Source organism: Euprymna scolopes, chromosome 23 (assembly GCF_053919585.1).
Source record: "Euprymna scolopes isolate OS-2025 chromosome 23, ASM5391958v1, whole genome shotgun sequence".
NCBI lineage: Eukaryota > Metazoa > Mollusca > Cephalopoda > Sepiida > Sepiolidae > Euprymna > Euprymna scolopes.
Window position 1 is genome coordinate 70,363,414 of NC_136504.1, and position 18,249 is coordinate 70,381,662.

The 18,249-nt window shown below is 35.0% G+C and overlaps 1 protein-coding gene across 1 annotated transcript in view; it reads right to left on the reverse strand.

The window, feature by feature from the left end:
- The window catches only part of LOC145245981 (dynein axonemal heavy chain 6-like), a 632,504-nt gene that overhangs the window by 448,611 nt on the left and 165,644 nt on the right, over nt 1–18,249 (reverse strand). The window contains exons 30-34 of the mRNA XM_080107771.1: nt 14,287–14,412; nt 11,280–11,435; nt 7,635–7,796; nt 7,067–7,204; nt 4,282–4,435 (exon numbers count right to left, since the gene is read on the reverse strand). Of these exons, the coding sequence (XP_079963897.1) occupies nt 4,282–4,435; nt 7,067–7,204; nt 7,635–7,796; nt 11,280–11,435; nt 14,287–14,412 (736 nt within the window). The remainder of the gene's footprint in view (nt 1–4,281; nt 4,436–7,066; nt 7,205–7,634; nt 7,797–11,279; nt 11,436–14,286; nt 14,413–18,249) is intronic.

The following is an 18,249-nucleotide window of genomic DNA, read 5'->3' on the forward strand; positions in this document are numbered from 1 at the left end:
AGTCGATATAAGTGTGTAATGTCATATATTTTTTGTTTTGTTTTCTGGGGGTTTGAGGGGGGGGGTAATTATGAACTGAACAAAAGTATCCGGAAGACTGAATTGGTTGTTGTTAAGAAATTTAGACAAACTTAAAAAATATATTTTTCAAAGAGAAAAGTTTTAAACGATTCTGATATAATGCCTTAAATTGTAATGATAGTTTCAAAGTGTTTATTTATTTAACAAATTCTGATATTGCATCGTAAAATTAACCAAGATTTTGTTCAATTTACAGAATTACTAGAGTATTTGTCAGGGGAGGAATTTTTTTCAAAAGTCACAATTCTTAGATGAGATTCCTATATGTGGGATTAGTAACATTTTTTCTTCTCACTTCCATCCAAAGGTTTCCGACAGATGCTGTGTCAAAAATTAATTACTTTCAATTTGTCATGATTATACTTGAGGCCCAAAATGGCTGCTATATGTGAAAACTCCTTTTTTAACCTCCAACTATGCTTTCAATCAATGTATTTCTTCGGATCTCATCAGTTTGGCTGAGAGGTATCTCCTATTATCTCGGTCTTTATATAATTGTTCAGTTGTGTTTCAATCTTAACTCTATCATCACTAACCAGGAGCATGAAATCATCAGTTCCAAAAATAATTCGCATAGAAAAAAGGGTTCAATATTATACAGAAATGCACACACATTGACACCAGCTACAATGATAGTCAAAAATTCCAAAATTTCATCATGACAAGTTTCAAGAAAAAATACACGATTAAACCCGGATCTCCAACTTCCAACATAGACTCCCACTATCATGTCTCCTTCTCCAACATCAGGGATCTACGTTCTAACCTTCCAGAGGTTGAAACCCAATTACAGGAGACTAAACCAGACCTTTTATTTTTAAGCAAAACTGGCATTGGACAGGCTATTTCCCTAGAAGAGTTCGCAATTAAAGGATACTCTAACTTAACTTCTAAATCTGACCCCCAAGATCGCCATGGGCATGGAATATGTGTCTATATTAAAGATGGCTTTCCATGTGGTAGGGACATCTCCAGGGAAGATCCTAACTTACCCTATATGTGCTTCCGGGTTGCTTTAGCTCACACTACTGCATTTATATTTACTCTCTATCACCCCCACAACAGCGGAGTTACTATCTTTAAAAGCATATCTGAGAAAATTGACCAAGTCCTATCTGCTTATCCTTCAGCTAACATTCACGTATGTGGAGACTTCAATGTTCACAACGTCGAATGGTTGACCCACTCAAACAAGACCGATGATGAGGGGAGGTTCTGTCATGATTACTTCATTGCCTATGACTTCACTCAGATTGTTCATGAACCCACCCGTGTGCCCGACAATGACGGCCAGTATGCGAGCCTACTAGACCTTTTTCTCACAACTTGCCCTGAACTATGTTCAGTTTCTGTTCTGTTTCCTCTTGGATCTTCCGACCACTCTGTTGTATCAATTAAGATAAAAATGAAATGTAATAAGTCCCCAGACGTACCTCTCCATCGTACAGTATATCGATACACTAAGGCTGACTGGGATAGCTTCCATTCATTTATATCGGATCTACCTCTGCGTTCCATGTTTAAAAAGGATGTGTCCTCTATAGTATCAGACCTGACAGAATGGTTAATTGTAGGTATAGACCGTTTCATACCCTCGAAAAAGTTCCAGCAAAAAACTAGCAGCCACAGAAATCACTTTTTCCACTGCTTCCAACGTAATAGATGTATAGAAACTAAAGCCGCTTTCAGGACTGCCAGCAACCATTGTAAGAAAGTAATAAAGAACGCAAGAGAGTTGTATGCTCAATCCATTAATTCCAAAGTAGCTGAGCAGCGGCTTGGTTCCCACCAGTTTTGGCAAATAAAAACAGAATTCTGAACAGAAGCGTGTGCTCTATCCCAACTATCATTAATGGACCTGAGGTAATCTCGTCAGCATCAGACAAAACCAAACTCTTTACCAAGAACTTTGCAGCTAATTCTACCCTTTACGACCAAGGCCGGCAACCCCCAATATTTCCTCCTGTATCAGAAAACACGCTATGTGATATACGTATATCTGTACGTGATGTTGCCAAGCTAATCAAAAACCTTGATTCCAGTAAAGCAACTGGCCCTGACGGTATTCCAATTATAGTACTCAAAAAACTTCAACCTGAACTAGCGCCCATACTTACAAAACTGTTTAAACGTTGTTTTAAGGAGAATAGTTTCCCATCTCCCTGGAAAATTTCATCAGTATGCCCTGTATTTAAGAATTCAGGTGATCGCTCATCCCCCTCTCAGTACAAGCCAATAAGTCTCCTGTGCATCATGAGTAAGTTGCTGGAATCTGTGTTAAATACAGAAGTAATCAACCATCTCAACAAAAATAACCTTCTTAGTGACACTCAATATAGTTTCCGTTCTGCTAGATCTACAGCAGATGTGCTTACAGTTATATCTCATAGGATTAGCAAATCTCTCGACGGAGGCAACCTTTCTAGGGCAATTGCTCTTGACATATCTAAGGCCTTTGATAGAGTATGGCATAATGGTTTACTTCACAAGATCTCTATGGTATAGCTGGAAATTTACTTCACAAGATCTCTATGGTATAGCTATGGTATAGCTGGAAATTTCTTCTCAATTATTAAATCATTTCTTTCTGATAGGTTCATAAGAGTAGTAGTTGAGGGGCAAAAATAAGAAGCTCACAGTACTAATGCTGGTGTCCCTCAGGGGTCCATCCTGAGCCCAACTCTTTTCCTGGTCTACATTAATGATCTTCCAAATCACATCCTTACATCATGTGTAGACATTTATGCTGACGACACTACCATTTATGGTAGCACATCTAAGACAGTAAACGACCAAGTTCTCTCCGATTCTCTCTCCTCTGATCTTGAGCACATAGTACAATGGGGAAAGGAGTGGCTGGTTACTTTTAATGCATCTAAAACCAAGCTTCTCTCTTTACATCATCAACATTCTGATCCACATCTGGCATCAATTGAAATGAATGGCTCTCGTCTTCAGGAGGCCTCAAGTTTTGACAAGCTTCTGGGCTTGACCATTACTCCTGATCTTAAATGGAACACGTACATCAAATCTGTTGCCAAGGCCACTGGAAAAATGGTGGGATCTTTCTATCGATCCGGTAGATATCTCACTGCTGATGCAATTCTCTATCTATATAAGAGCCAGGTACGTCCAAGGATGGAATACTGTTGCCACATCTGGGCAGGAGCTGCTAGAAAAGACTTGCCCTGCCTTGATAGAGTTCAAAATAGACTTCGTAGCCTCGTAGGAGATGTCCTTTTCTCTTCCCTGCAACTTCTATCTCACAGAAGAAATGTTGCGAGTTTGTCTCTGATGTATCGTTATTTTCATGGAAAGTGTTCGACTGAGCTTCAGTCTATGGTCCCCCCTCGCCAAACTTTCTCAAGAAACACTCGTCTAGCTGAAAACACTATCAATAATTATCTGTGCCTAAACCTAAACGTAGATTCCATGAACAAAGCTTATCTCTTAGAACTGCACGCCTGTGGAATTGTCTTCCGTTTTCCTGCTTTCCGGCTGACTACAATATGGTTGTGTTAAAGTCTAACGTAAATAAATTCTTGATGAGCCGTTCCATATAAGTTATCAAATTTACCGAATTTTCATTACTAATGATTACTATATTGTCCAATTTCTACTTCACACTCTTTAACCCTTATCCTTAAGTGGCCTCTTGGTCTTGATAATGTGGTGATGCCTGTGTAAAAAAAAAAAAGAAACTGTTCGACTTTCCAACTTACAATTCATGAGAAAGTGACAGGCCTTTATGTTGAACTGAGTTGTATATTTTAATGTTTTTAAAACATTCCAAATCCACGTTATTACTACAAACAACGACCTCATTTTTCATCTCAACTTCCGGTACTCAACAGCATGTGCAGTTTAGTCATGACATATCTTTTCTTGATATATCAAACATTGTCTCTACAATTAACAGTGCGGCTATTACTAACGTTAGTGATGATAAGTAGTTCACTCTGCATCTCGCTTCCGCTAGATCGGGCTTGTGATACAAAGGGGTTGCTCTAATCCGTTCGCTCAGTGAAAGAATAATATTAAAGATGCTGCTCTTAATGAACTGATCAAGACAGTACCATTATCTCACAAGACAATCAGATTAGTTGAGCAGTCGATTTCAAAAGAGAAAAAGACAAACTGATTATGTTTAATGATTTGCAATATGGATATCTCAGTTTTGGAACGAAATGTGGGACTCACGGTAATCGGGTACCATCATCGAAATGGGCCTGAACAGTGCCTTTAGGTTGTCTGGCAATTCTGTTCGCCCGGCATATCCAGGGTTCATGGTGATAAAAGCAGCACAGGATGGAGTCAGTCGAATTTCTCGGCCTTCAAACATAAATCTTGAAACCTGCAAGAGAAAGTTTTATATATTTTATGATAAAACTAAAAGGAGCTGAGCAGGCACGACTCAGACAGTGTTTTGTATTTTGCATATTCTATTGGCCGAAATCTTAGAAAGTAAAGACGAATCCCTTATCGTATTGTTTAATAGCTTTTTTTAACAATCCTAATCAATATTATTTTAGTCATATTTAAAGGAAGGTGGCAGAGCTTTACTCACAAACTTGGATTTAATCTCAATGACAAAATACATTTTCTGTGTCACCGGTCTATTTGGATATTTGGATATTTGGATATTTGGATACTTGGATATTTGGATATTTGGATATTTGGATAGCACTTTAAAAAGTATTTGCTTTATTATTGGCTCACATGGAGCTTTCACACAAGTCAACAAACGATCTGATTGGAAACCTGTGGTGTTCTCTGGAAGCTGAGTGACAACAAGTTTCTCCAGACGTCCAGTTTTCTCCACCTCCTTCGATAGCATTTGCAAATGAATTTGCATCATCGCAACAGCCTCTTACCATTGATTTCTCGCTGGCAGTGGCCATTCGTTTATACTGGAATTTGAGTGGCACTCAACCTCTCCAAGGTCCCAGTTCTCTTTGCGCTTGACCAGCCGAGGTCTGGCTAGCGCTCTCTCCTCGGTCTTTCAGTCCTTCTTGACCCTTCTCGGCTCTTTGGTATCACTTTTTTATTCGGGGGAGCGGTGATGAAACAATGGGGTGAATGCATGATGGGGTGTAGAACTTGTAGATATGCAGCTTCGGCGTTCTTCATTCCCTGTAACGCTTATTCGTTATATTGTCTTCTTGTATTATTCTCTGCATTCAAAGGTTTTCCTTAATATTTCCGTCGTTTTCATTATTGTTAGTCGTTGTACTTTTGCAGTTATTCCTCTGATTCCAATTTCTGACATTCTTTTTTCAAAGTTTTTCGGAAGTGTTCCTAGTGCTCCTACTATTATCGGTACTATTTTGATTTTCTTCATCATCCAAATCCCTTTTAACTCTCTGGCTAACTCTGTGTATTTGCTTCGTTTCTCCTTTTCTTTCATACTCACCCTGTGGTCAGCTAGGACAGCAAAGTCTACGATTTGACAGGATGTTTCTTTCTTGTTAATTATTACGACATCTGGTCTTCTTGCTTGGATGGGTTTTTTCGTCTGTATGTCCATGTCCCATAGGATTTTGTGGTTCTCGTTTTCGAGTGCTGTTGTGGGTTTATGCTTGTACCATTTGTTTGTACGCTCAAAATGCAGTCGTTTACACAATTCCCAGTGCACCGCCCTCCCCACTTGGTCATGCCTGTTTTTGTATTCCTTTTGGGCCAGTTTGCTGCATTCACTTACTATATGGTTTATCGTTTCGTCTCTTTATCCACATAGTCTGCATTTGGTGTTTTCTTGTGTTTAATCGATCCTTGCTTTGATATGGTTGGTTCTTATCGAGTTATCGTGCTGCAGTTATTAGAGATTCAGTTTCTCGGTTTATATGTCCTTTTCGCATCCATGTCTAGGTATTTTCGTTATTCTCATCTTTTGTCATTCTTATGAATCTTCTGTGGAGTTGTTTCTCTTCCCACTTCTCTTTTCTCGTTTTGTTGTTTGCCTCTCTGTTTTTCTGTTTTGTTGTTTGTTTTTTTTCAGTGTCTCTTGCTGCCATAATTATCCTTTCAGTGTTTTGCATTATGTATTTTTCTAGTTCTTTTTTTGTGTCCTTCACATAGTCTTCTATACAGATCTGCCCTCTCCCGCCGTCTTTCCTTTTCACATAGAGTCTGTTAATATTGTCCTTTGGATGCATTAGCATGGTCATGAGTTTCCTGGTTTTCTGATCGAGTTGTCTCAGTTCTTCTTTTGTCCACCCTATAAACGGTCCAGAGTATCTTACTGGTGATACTGTCCATGTATTTATACCTTTTATTAGGTTTCTGCTATATAATTTCGTTTCTAGGAGTTTTCTTGTTCTCCTGAGGTATTCCTTTCCAATTTTCTCTTTCATTTCTGTTGCTCTGATGGTGTCCGCTTCCAGAATTCCCAAGTATTTATAGTCGTCTTGTTCCCCTAGTGCTCTCATTTCTGTTTGGTTGGGTAGTTCCATGCCTTCTGTCGTTTCCAGTTTTCCCTTTCTTATAACTAGTTGTGCGCACTAAGTAAATAAAAATTATATCAAGCCGAAATAGTGACAAAAAAATTAAAGGAACAGACAGATATTTAACGAAAGTTTTCATTTGAAGTTTTACTTAGGCAGAAATTGGAGACAAAAATAATGGGTTTTTCTTCTCTCATTCGTGTTTGGTAAAGAAAACAGAAAAAAATGATGTTACATGACACAGAATTGTATTTAATGGCAGAAGTTATACGTATCTTTGTCTTATTTTGTCCTAAAATGAACTTTAACATTTATGATTACAATATTAAGATTGTTTAATTTTATTATTTTCTTTCGTAAGTTACGGACATTAGAAGCCTAATCTAAACCAAATTACCTTAATATTAATTGATGAAAGAAGTAGTCTGAAAAAAAAAGATGTGGCGCTATTCACGAATAGTTCGTATAATTCAAAATTATGTTTTATTTAATTTGACAGTAAAAACATCAAAACAAAAATAAAAATAACGTGTTTTGTTGACCTTTGCAGATTTAGCATTACGAATGGTGATGAGTTGTTGAGCAATGACGGATAATACTTCAATATCAATGCGATTAAATTCGTCGAAACAACACCAAGCACCCGACTGGGCCAATCCAGAGAAAAAACGACCCATCATCTGAAAATAGTGCACAAAAAAAAAAAACAGATTTAACACAAAAAAAAATAATAGTTCAGTAATAAAAATTGAGATGACGTACTTCAGTGTGAAGTAGCATTTTTGTTGAGCATGCGCACTTAAGTTTGAAATATACATTTAGATTTTAGATGGTATCTCTATGGGAAGCGCTTTTCATTTTCCGGTAGGCACTCATGTTTAAGATGGAAATAGAATTTTCATTGCTAAAAGCATTAATTGAATGACTGCATTTTAAAAATAGTCAAGTTACTTTAATTTTAGATTCGCAACCTGATAGCACATAAACCATCCACACTTTATGGTCTGCCCTCTTTTCAACATATTCAGTCACAAAGTTTGCTTTTAACAAGTTAAATATTCTGGAAAGTGACAAAAAACGAACATTTTTTAAGTTATCGTCCTTGCTTACCTTGTAATCAAGCCCATCTGAGCAGTTGAAGACAACACATTGTTTTGCCAATGATTTTGCTAAATCTTTAGTTGTTTCCGTTTTCCCAGTCCCTGCAGGCCCAGCTGGTGCACCACCAAGGTCAAGTTGGAGGGCGCCCATCAGACACAAATAACAACGATCCTGAATAACAAAAAAAAAACAATAATTATTAAAGATATTGTCCTGGGGAAGCTCAGAATAAGTGAAATAAAAATAGCAACAAAAATAAATGAGATATTTTTTTTCATTTTTATCCATATTATATATATATATATATATATATATATATATATATATATATATATATATATATATATATATATATATACTTTTAGTTCTGTTCAAATATTATTTCAATGTCGATATACGATCATGACAATGACAATGTTTCGGTTCAATTAGTTATAAATAACTAAACGACCTCGTCAGGTAACGAAAAGATTCCTTCTTTTAAAAAGGCCTATCTACAAATGAAGGCAAGAAAAACAATTATAAATTTCTGATATATATTTCTAATGTCTATATTTTTCTTATTTCTTTCTTAGAATATATGTGTGTGTGTATGTTTTCTACTCAATGTTATACTGATATAGTAACATTTCGTGTTTTATTCTAGATATATATATATATATATATATATATATATATATATATATATATATATATATATACTTAATGAACATATTTGTACTATATTTACTACTTATTTATCTGTTTATTTCTTTATTATTTATGTTTTTTTAGATTTTTTATGCTTTGTAGATTAATGTTTTATTTTGTATTTATTTATTTTTTATGTTTTATTTATTTATTTGATATTTATTTACTATTGACCATTACTATTTAATAGATTTTTAATATATCATATTGTATTGTTATTTAACCTCCTGCCGCCGTAACCTTCAAGTTTATTTTATTTTTATTTTTTTACTAGCAGACCCGTTAATCGGCATTGCTCGGTGTAAGCCAGCTCCACCTTCTTGCAAAAAAGTAATTTTTGAATCAGGACATGGAAAGATTATGTTATGTCTATAAGTTTATGATCTAGTTACGAAGAGTGTAAACACAATATCTGAGAATGTGTATATTTTCTCCCGGTCTTGATTGGGGGCGGTAGGAAGACTTAATATTAAGGGGGAAACATAGGAACTATTTCTCTAAAGATGCTGCGATTGTGATGGTGTTGTTCCTAGGATGAAATGTATGATTTTATTATAATGACTAAATATGTCTACAATGTCGTTCTAAAGTTACATGAGATAGTGGCTAATAGTCTAGACATAATTTGTATGTGGTATCTGTTGTTGTAAATCTACGGTACTTTTGTCCAGAAGGGAATTTTTGCAATCAAAATATTATATGTGGAGATTACTATGTATTATTACTCCTATTTACAGTTTTTTTTATCAAACTAATATAAAATATTATTAGATAATAATTTTATAGTACTTTAATTTAACTTACATTTCTTTATATTCCTTGAAAGTAAATGAAAAATGAAAAATAAAAAATAAAATAAAATATAGCAAATTGAATAGTTAACGTTATATATGCTGATGACACCACGCTTTATAACAGACACGACAGGAAAACAAATGAACACATATCTAAAGAAATGACAGAAACACTAGAGGATGACCTCCAATCTGTAGTGGAATGGGGACAAAAATGGATGGTCACCTTCAATGCTGCCAAGACTAAACTTGTTCCTTCAATAATTACAAGAAACCTTCTCTACCACCAATAGCAATGGCCAAAGACTTTTTATCGGAAAGTACATCTTTTAAACTCCTCGCCTAACGTTCACAGTAAACATGAGTTGAAACATTGAGAGCATTGCGAGGACCTCTGAGAAGAAAGTAGGTTCTCTCTACCGTGCTAGAAAGCTACTAACGCCCGAAAGTACCCTGTACCTCTATAAGGCCACCATTCGCCCATGGATGGAGTATTGTTGTCATATTTGGGCTGGTGCATCTGCTACTAGTATCTCGCTCCTAGAAAAGGTTCAAAAGAGAGTCGCCAACCTGATAGGCCCTAAACTGTCATCTAAGCTTCAGCCTCTGTCCCATCGACGAAATGTAGCATCCCTCTGCCTGTTTTACTTCTTACTTTACTGCTTCCCCAACTGTACTGACATGCTGAAGTTCAAGCGTAACGTGAACCGACATCTTGTTGTCCAACTTCCCACATAGTACCCCTGTAGATTATGTCTCTGATAGTAGACCCCTACATCAAAGTGGCAATGTGCCTTGTTTGGGGTGAAAATGTAAAAGAAAAATATTCCTAGACAGTAATCCAGTAGAACCCCTGGATACGGTGGTTCCAGGATATGTTTTTTAGGTTACGATGTAGAATACGATGTTTTCCCCGCCCCTGGTTACGGTATTTTCCCCGCCTTACGGTGTTATTTATAATGTTATTTGATTATATACATGTGTATTATATACTGTATTTTGTTACTAATCTTTAATGCCGTATCTCGGGGTTCTACTGTAATACCCCCCTTCGGTTCCCACACTTTTTTCTTAATGTTTCATGTCAAAATATATTTCTAGCCTCATGGATTTATTAACCTTTCTTTTTGTTCTCAACATCAGAAGAAAAGTCGATTTCTGCTTTGGTTTACTTACTTCTCTTTTACTTTTTTCCTTTCTTTTATTCTGTTTTTTTTTTTTCTTTTATTCCCTTTTTTCTCGGTTCACCATTTTTGTTTTGTTTTTCATAAATAAACATGTAATTTTTTAAATGTGTGTATAATCTTTTTTTTTTGCCTTCATTTGTAGGTATGCCTTTTTAAAAGAAAGAACCTTTCCGTTCCCTGACGAGGTCATTTAGTTATTTATAATTAATTGAACCGAAACATTGTCATGCTCGTGTAGCGACATTGAAATAATGTTTATTTGAATATAAATAAAAGCATATCTTGCTCTGTTCATTATTGAGCACTATTATATAAACATCGTTAAATTCATTGGTTTTTATCTGTACATATTTTTAACCTGGAATAATTATATATATATATATATATATATATATATATATATATATATATATATATATATATATATATATGGCTTAACACTAGTTTTTAGCTATTATATATATATATATATATATATATATATATATATATATATATATATATATATATATAATGGCTAAAAACTAGTGTTAAGTCATTATAATTGCCATCTGGGTAAAGCACTTTGGGGATCGTCTCATCAGTAGGAGGTGTGATCCTAAATAAGCTTCGCACTCACCAAACCATAACTTCTGATCTGTGGAGTTATCTCAACAGCAAAATTATTCAAAACAATCGCTACATTATTTCTAAACTGGAGAAGGGCATAACAACCAACATCTGAGCAGTTCCAAGAGAATGATTTACAGCTTTCTCATATCGCATATGGATGTATTTATCATTGAACAGTGATGAAACCAAGAGTTTCGGATATTCGTGGACAAGTCGAGCATAGATTGAAGTTTATATTGTTCGATTGCAGAAAAGATTATGAACGTTTTATTGCTAATTGGATCGGTAGCATATTGAGGATAGATGGCATCACCCTATATTATAAATTTTGTATGATTTTTTAGAGACAAGAACAATATGGCGCACTTTACCGTAAGTGGTGTGATAACAAGTCGGGATGAAGCACCAAGGTATTCGTAGCCGTAGATGTATTTGGAATTGGACATGCGCACAACGCAATTATCTTGTTCCAAGTCCCAATAATACCGCAGCTGCTTTTGCCACTCAAAGTTTTTTACGCTAACAATCTAAAACAAGAAGAAAAACACAAAAGTTAAAATGCAAACAAAAGTCATTAGAATATCAGAGGCAGCAACAAATACCAATGATGTGCTTTAGAGACAAAAATATGCTTTACTATTTCAGACAAATATAGGAAGTTTATTTGTTCATTTGATTAAAACTTACACAACTTAATCTTATGATAATACAAGAAAAAATGTGACACGTTAGGACATCAATTTAACTCGGTTACATTGTTTGCATCAGTAAGTTTGCAAAGTCAAATATAAAATTTAAAAAATAAAAATAAAGACTAAATTCAAAATTAGTATCTTACTACTCTCTCTCTCTCTCACCCTCTCTCTCTCTCTTTTCTCTCTCTCTCTCTGTCTCTTTCTCTCTCTCTCTATTTTCAAATAAAGTTTGTACGATGACAAGCAAGAAAGTATCACCATTTTTAGCAGAATATAAACTTAAGAACGTTGATAATACAAATTTGTAAAGAAAACACCTAAATTTTAGTATATTAAAAACATTAAAAGTTCATCGTTTTTAAATATGAATTATCAAAGTTTTCAATAATATCTAATAATTTTTAGAAATTAACATTTTTCTACAACAAATCAAATAAAAAAGTATATATATATATATATATATATATATATATATATATATATATACAGGGTCAGGCAGCTAAATAGGAACTAATTTAAAATACAAACGTCTTATTTTTTATCATATGATCATGATGTTTTTTGTTTGTTTTTGCTTTTTTTTGCAGACAATCTATAAGCCGTGTACTACATATATTTAGCCAAGTTTCTTCAAATATGACGGAATTAGCACGAAGAACAACCATATGGGAAATGAGATGCGCCAGGAACTCTCCTTCGATCATTGTCAAGAGCACTGGCTATGCAAAAACGACTGTTTATTGAGTTGTGGCTTATTTAGATGCTGAGAGAAGTCGGCACAGTCCTCGTAATAATCGAAAGTGCACCAAAACTTTCCTGGCGAAACTGAAAAGGTTGAAGGCAGACTGAAGTCAGTCGATGTCGAATGTGAGTTGCAGTCGATGTCGAATGTGAGTTGCAGAACTATCAGCAAAGCAGTCAACAAAGACGTTAGGATGAAGCCTTACATTAGAAAAAACTGTAATTACCGCACTGTCCACTCTAAAGCTCTCAGAGTTGAAAAATGCCGCAAACTTCTCAACCATCTGAAGCACAATGGAAGACATATTCACATTTTTGTTGATGAGAAAAAAATCATCGTGGGCGAGGTTCAGAATCGCCAGAACTCTCGAGTTATTGCTTGTGATCCTTCAGAAGTTCCTCCTGCGATGCAAAGCAAGAATCCTGCTTCTGTGATCGTTTTTGCTGCTGTGGCAAGTGATGGCAAAGTGATGCATCCTCATTTCATCAAAGCGGGTGTTAAAATCAACAGCGGAGTATTTGAAGATTTTTAATCAAGTTTTGTTGCCTTGGACCCGTAGAACTATGGGCCTACCAAAGTTTGCTCATATAAAACTTGGCACCAGTACATAGAGCAAAGAAAGTCCAAGATTTCCTGAAGGAGAATCTCCTCTTCTTTGCCACGAAGGACATTTGGACCAGCAGTTCTCCAGATCTTGATGTATGCGACTATTGGCTATTTGGCGTGATTGAGGGGCAGTCTAATGTCAGTCTACACCCAAATGTCAACTCTCTGAAGGCAGCCATTTAATGAGCATTTTGCAATCTTGATCTCGATGAAATGAAAAGGAACTATTCACAGTTTCGCCAGAGAATTTTCGAAATGATTGATGCAAAGGGTGCTCATATTCAATAAATAAGGATTACATAAATAAATTTTAGAATCTTTTTATCTTTTTATATTTTATCCTTTAAATTGTTGAATTTTGAAAAAAGTCCCAATTTAACTTCCCGACTCCCCCTCTCTCTCTATATATATGTGTGTGTGTGTGTGTGTGTGTGTGTGTGTGTGTGTGTGTGTGTGTGTGTGTGTGTGTGTGTGTGTGTGTGTGTGTGTGTGTGTGTGTGTGTAAAAATTTACTATTTTACAATTGTAGTTTAGTGTTATTTCTAACTTAAGTTCATTAAAAAATAGTTTAATTTTCTTTCTAGTTTTTTTCTATAATTCGATCGCTCGAATTAACTAAAAGTAATATAGCCCTCCATATAAGCCCGGTATTTTTTTATGCATCTCCTTTAGAATGTATAGATCTACCAGGTCAGCTACATACAGAGTCCGGATATCCCATTGTAAATCAAAATGGTTTTCTCTATCCTTACTAATCCATAATTCCTTTTGATCTAATGAAGGTTTTCCTTGCTAGTTTTATGATCTCTATTTCTAATTTAGTTACATTTGTTTCACTTTCAGCTAATTTTAGTGCTTTTTCAAAGAGTTCAGGAGTTATAGACAGATAATAAAAGTCAATATCAAACAATGAATATACTGCTTGTGTTTTTAGGTATTTTCTCGAATATATATATATATATATATATATATATATATATATATATATATATATATATATATAGAGAGAGAGAGAGAGAGAGAGAGAGAGAGAGAGATAGAGAGAGATAGTAATTTATAAAATATATATGGCTTAATCGCCATATATATTTTATAAATTACTAACTAGCTCTACCTACGTATTGAGCACTTTTGAAGTAAATACTTAAAGTTTACACATGAATCTATACTTTCGGATATTAATTTTATGTGAGTAAATGAAGTAGTTATATATATGTGTATATATATATATATATATATATATATATATATATATATACACTATAACTTTCAAAACCCAATTTGAAAATACTTTGAGTATCTGTAACATTTTTCAACCATATATGTCTTTCTTACCTGTTTGTCAACCAAGTCAGTTATGATGTCTCTGGCATGGACATCTATTGTGATTAAAGCACACAACACTGAGCGACTCAGTAGTTCCAGGTCTCCTCTAACGATTGCTGCAAGCTTATTTAAGTTCTGAAATTCAAATGAAATCATTAAATCACTTTAATACGGAACGAATTATGCAGTAATGAATTTGCAACAATATGACTGTAAAGATACACATTCTTTTCTCACAAAAAATAAATCTTTTAAATTAAAAAAATGCTAAAAATGATCTTAAAATGTTTACTAATAATTTGGACCTTTTCACATGATTGGTCATAATTGATACTGATAAGAATTATGATGTTATCTCGACTATGTTCAAATCCAAGCAAATGTGTTTATTATTAATATCATTGGCAAAGGTATTAACCTGCACCCCTTACCAACCTGTGTTTAATGAATCATGATCTTAGAGCTATTATATTTTCTTACAAACCAAAAAGAGTGTAGTATTATGGCATAATGTTGCTATACTTAAACTATTGATAACAATCTTTATTGTTCAGTAAAGAAGAAAATTCAGTGACAGTTGTTAAAGTGCATGCAAGTTGATAGAAGTTGATCTCTCGAATTAACTAGCCAGCTGCCCTCTATTGATCTCAATTATTAACCAGTTAATATATAACATATTTGGACATCCACCCATGTTCTACTGTTCATTCAGGGATTTTGCCTACACACTTGATGTAGTCACACCCACTAGCTTTCAGTGATCCATTGTTCATTTAGTAAAAAGAGGTATCCTTACAAGTGTCTCTGTGTCAATCAGTTATTCTTCCAGGTGGGTGTTATCTTTGGTACTCCAAAAATGAAGAGTTAGCAATACACTATAAAACAGTCAAACCAAATCGAACAGTTTTAACACTTTTTAATTCAGTATGGCGGACACTTGAATTGTCAGTTTACAGATTGTCATGTGAATGTATTTATGAAATTAGGTGTGATGATAATTTAGCAAGTTTAAGATCAAAAAAGATTTTGCTTATATCTAATTGCTAGCAAATAATTTTTATTAAAAACAATTTTTTCAAACTTTAAATTATCTCTTTTTTAAGATCGAAGTAGATCATCTGATATTTGTCTAGAATTATTTATGGAATCTTTCTTGATATGTGGTATATACTTAAGTGTATGTCCTTGACTTTCCCATTGCACTGAAGAGTTGGTGTCAGGGTCATTTTCTTGATCCTCATGTGTAATGTAATAAAGCCAGAAATGTGGGATCAGGGTTTGTGTCCATGCACCATTGACAGCTGAAAGCAAATACTTCCTACCTTAAACGCAACCCTTCATAATATTCAAAGGAAAATGATTGCATAATAGATTTTATCTTAATAATATGCCAAAGGACATGTCAAATGACATAAGAATGCTTTCGTCATTCACAATGTGGGCACTTCATAGGTTTGCACTCGATACAGCATAAGCATATATTAAACTAGCTGTACTTTTTCTTTTTTTACAAAGGAACCACCAAGGACCGTAGGCCACTCGAGGATAAGGGTTAATGAGTGTATGGTAATCAATGGGACAAAATTGTAGTAATCGTTAATAGTGGTAATTTGGTAAATTGGATTACTTAAGAGGACGGCTCATCAAGAATTTGTTTACATTAGACTTGAAGATGACTATACTGTAGTCAGTTGAAAAGCAAGCAAACAGAAGAGAATTCCACAGGTATGCAGTTCTAATAAAGAAGATTTACTCATGGAATCCATGTTTAGGTTTAGGCACAGATAAAGAGTGGGTGAAATTATTGATAGTGGTTTCAATTAAATGGGTGTTTTTTTGTGAAAGTTTGGCAAGATGGAACCATGGATTGGAGCTCAGGCGAGTACTTGCCATGAAAATAATGACAAAGCAGAGACAGCCTCTTCTGTGGAAAAAAGATTGCAGGGAAGAGAAAAGACCATCACCTACTTGGCTACAAAGTCTATTTTGAACTCTGTCAAGGCAGGATAATGTGCTTCTAGCAGCTCTTGCCCAGATGTGACAACAGTACTCCATCCTAGGACATACTTGGCTTTTACACAAGTAGAGAATTGCATCGGCAGTGAGATAGCTACTGGAGCGGTAGAATGATCCAACCATTTCTCCAGCAACCTTGCTGTACATGTCCCATTTCAGAACAGGAGTAAAAGTCAGACTATGAAGCTTGTCAAAACATGGATGATTGGGATCAGAGCGTTCATAATAAAAGCTTTGTTTTAAACGCATTAAAATTAAGCAGGCACCCCTTTCCCATTGTACCACGTGCTTAAGATCAGTGGAGAGTTAATCATAGAGATCTTGATCATTTACATCCTTTGAAGTGTTGCCATAGATGGTAGTCGACAAGTGATCTTTGTGATTTGGGAGATCATTGATGTAAATCAGGAAGAGAGTTGAACACAAGATAGACCCCTGAGGGAATCCAGCATTAATACTGTGAGCTTATGATTTCTGCCCTTCAATCACTACTCTTATGAACTTTGAGAGAAATGATTTAATAATTGAAAAGACATTTTCAGCCATACTGTAGTTGGAGATCTTGTGGAGTAGACCTTTATGCCAAACTCTATCAAAGACCTTTGATACATCAAGAGCAATTGTCCTAGAAACGAAGCCTTCGTCAAGAGCTTCACTAATCCTATGAGATATAACAGTTAACACATCTGCTGTAGATCTAGCAGAATGGAAACCATATTGTATTTCACTGAGGAGGTTATTTTGCTATTCTATTTAACATGGATTCTAACAACTTGCTCATGATGCACAGGAGACTGATTGGTTTGTACTAAGAGGGAGATGACTGATCACCTGAATTCTTAAATACAGGTCATACTGATGGGGTTTTCCAGGGTGTTTGGAAGCAATTCTCCTAAGACAACACTTAAACAGTTTTGTAGATGCAGTGAATTCATTTTAGTTTTTAAGTTTTATCTGTTTGCACATAAGATAGATAATTTCTGTTATATATATTAATATGAGTTATCCCTCTTGTGATTTTTATTTTTAGGTGATTATTTAAAAATGCTTCATATTAGGAGTCATCTAGGAAAGATTAAGTAATTTATTTTAATAAATAGTAGTGATGTAGGCTATTATATTACTAATAACATGCTACAATAGTAACAAATTTTCATTTGGCTATTATTGGCTAGTTTGATTTGGGTTTGACTTTGAAAATCTTACAAGATAACTTTCAAATGTTAGAAAATTATTTAATACTAGCCCGACGTTGTTTGGAAGTGTGTGTTTAGCAAAAAAAAAAAAAAAAAGAAAAGAAAAAGTGGTAGCAACCAGGCAGGCTCGAACCTGTACCACAAAGGAGGAAAAGAATGCGAAAAAGAGAACGTGGCGTCTTTGCCATTGTGTCCATCACAAAACTGAAAGTGGCGAAGGTTTAAATTAAGGCTAGTCAATCGAAAAGAGGGGATGAATTTCGAGAATATCGGCGAAAAAAGCGTCCCCTCTTTGTAGAAAAGTGCCTAACTTAGGGTGAAGGAATTAATGTTTTTAGCCAATCTTTCGATATTTTTCGTCCGAACGGTTGAGCTTCAAAACAATATCGATCTTGTGAATATCCGTCGCTTCGGTCGAAAGTTTTAGGCAGACATATTATACATACATACATTTAAACAGACAGTTGAGATTTATATTATAGACTAGCCTGTGTGCCCGGCGTTATCCGGGTGTTTGGAGGTATGCGTTGAACAAAAAAAAAGTGGTAGTAAGCAAGCAAGCTTGAGCCCATGATGCAAAGGAGGAAAAGAAAGTGAAGAAAATCTGACTCTTACCGCTACTCCATGACGCGACCAGAAGTTCGCAACGTTAAAATTAGGCAAAGTCAATTCAACCGATACGATGACTTGCACAAAATGGCTCGCAAAAAATCGACCCCTCCTTGTAGAAAACTGCCCAGTTGAAGGTGAAAAAATTAAT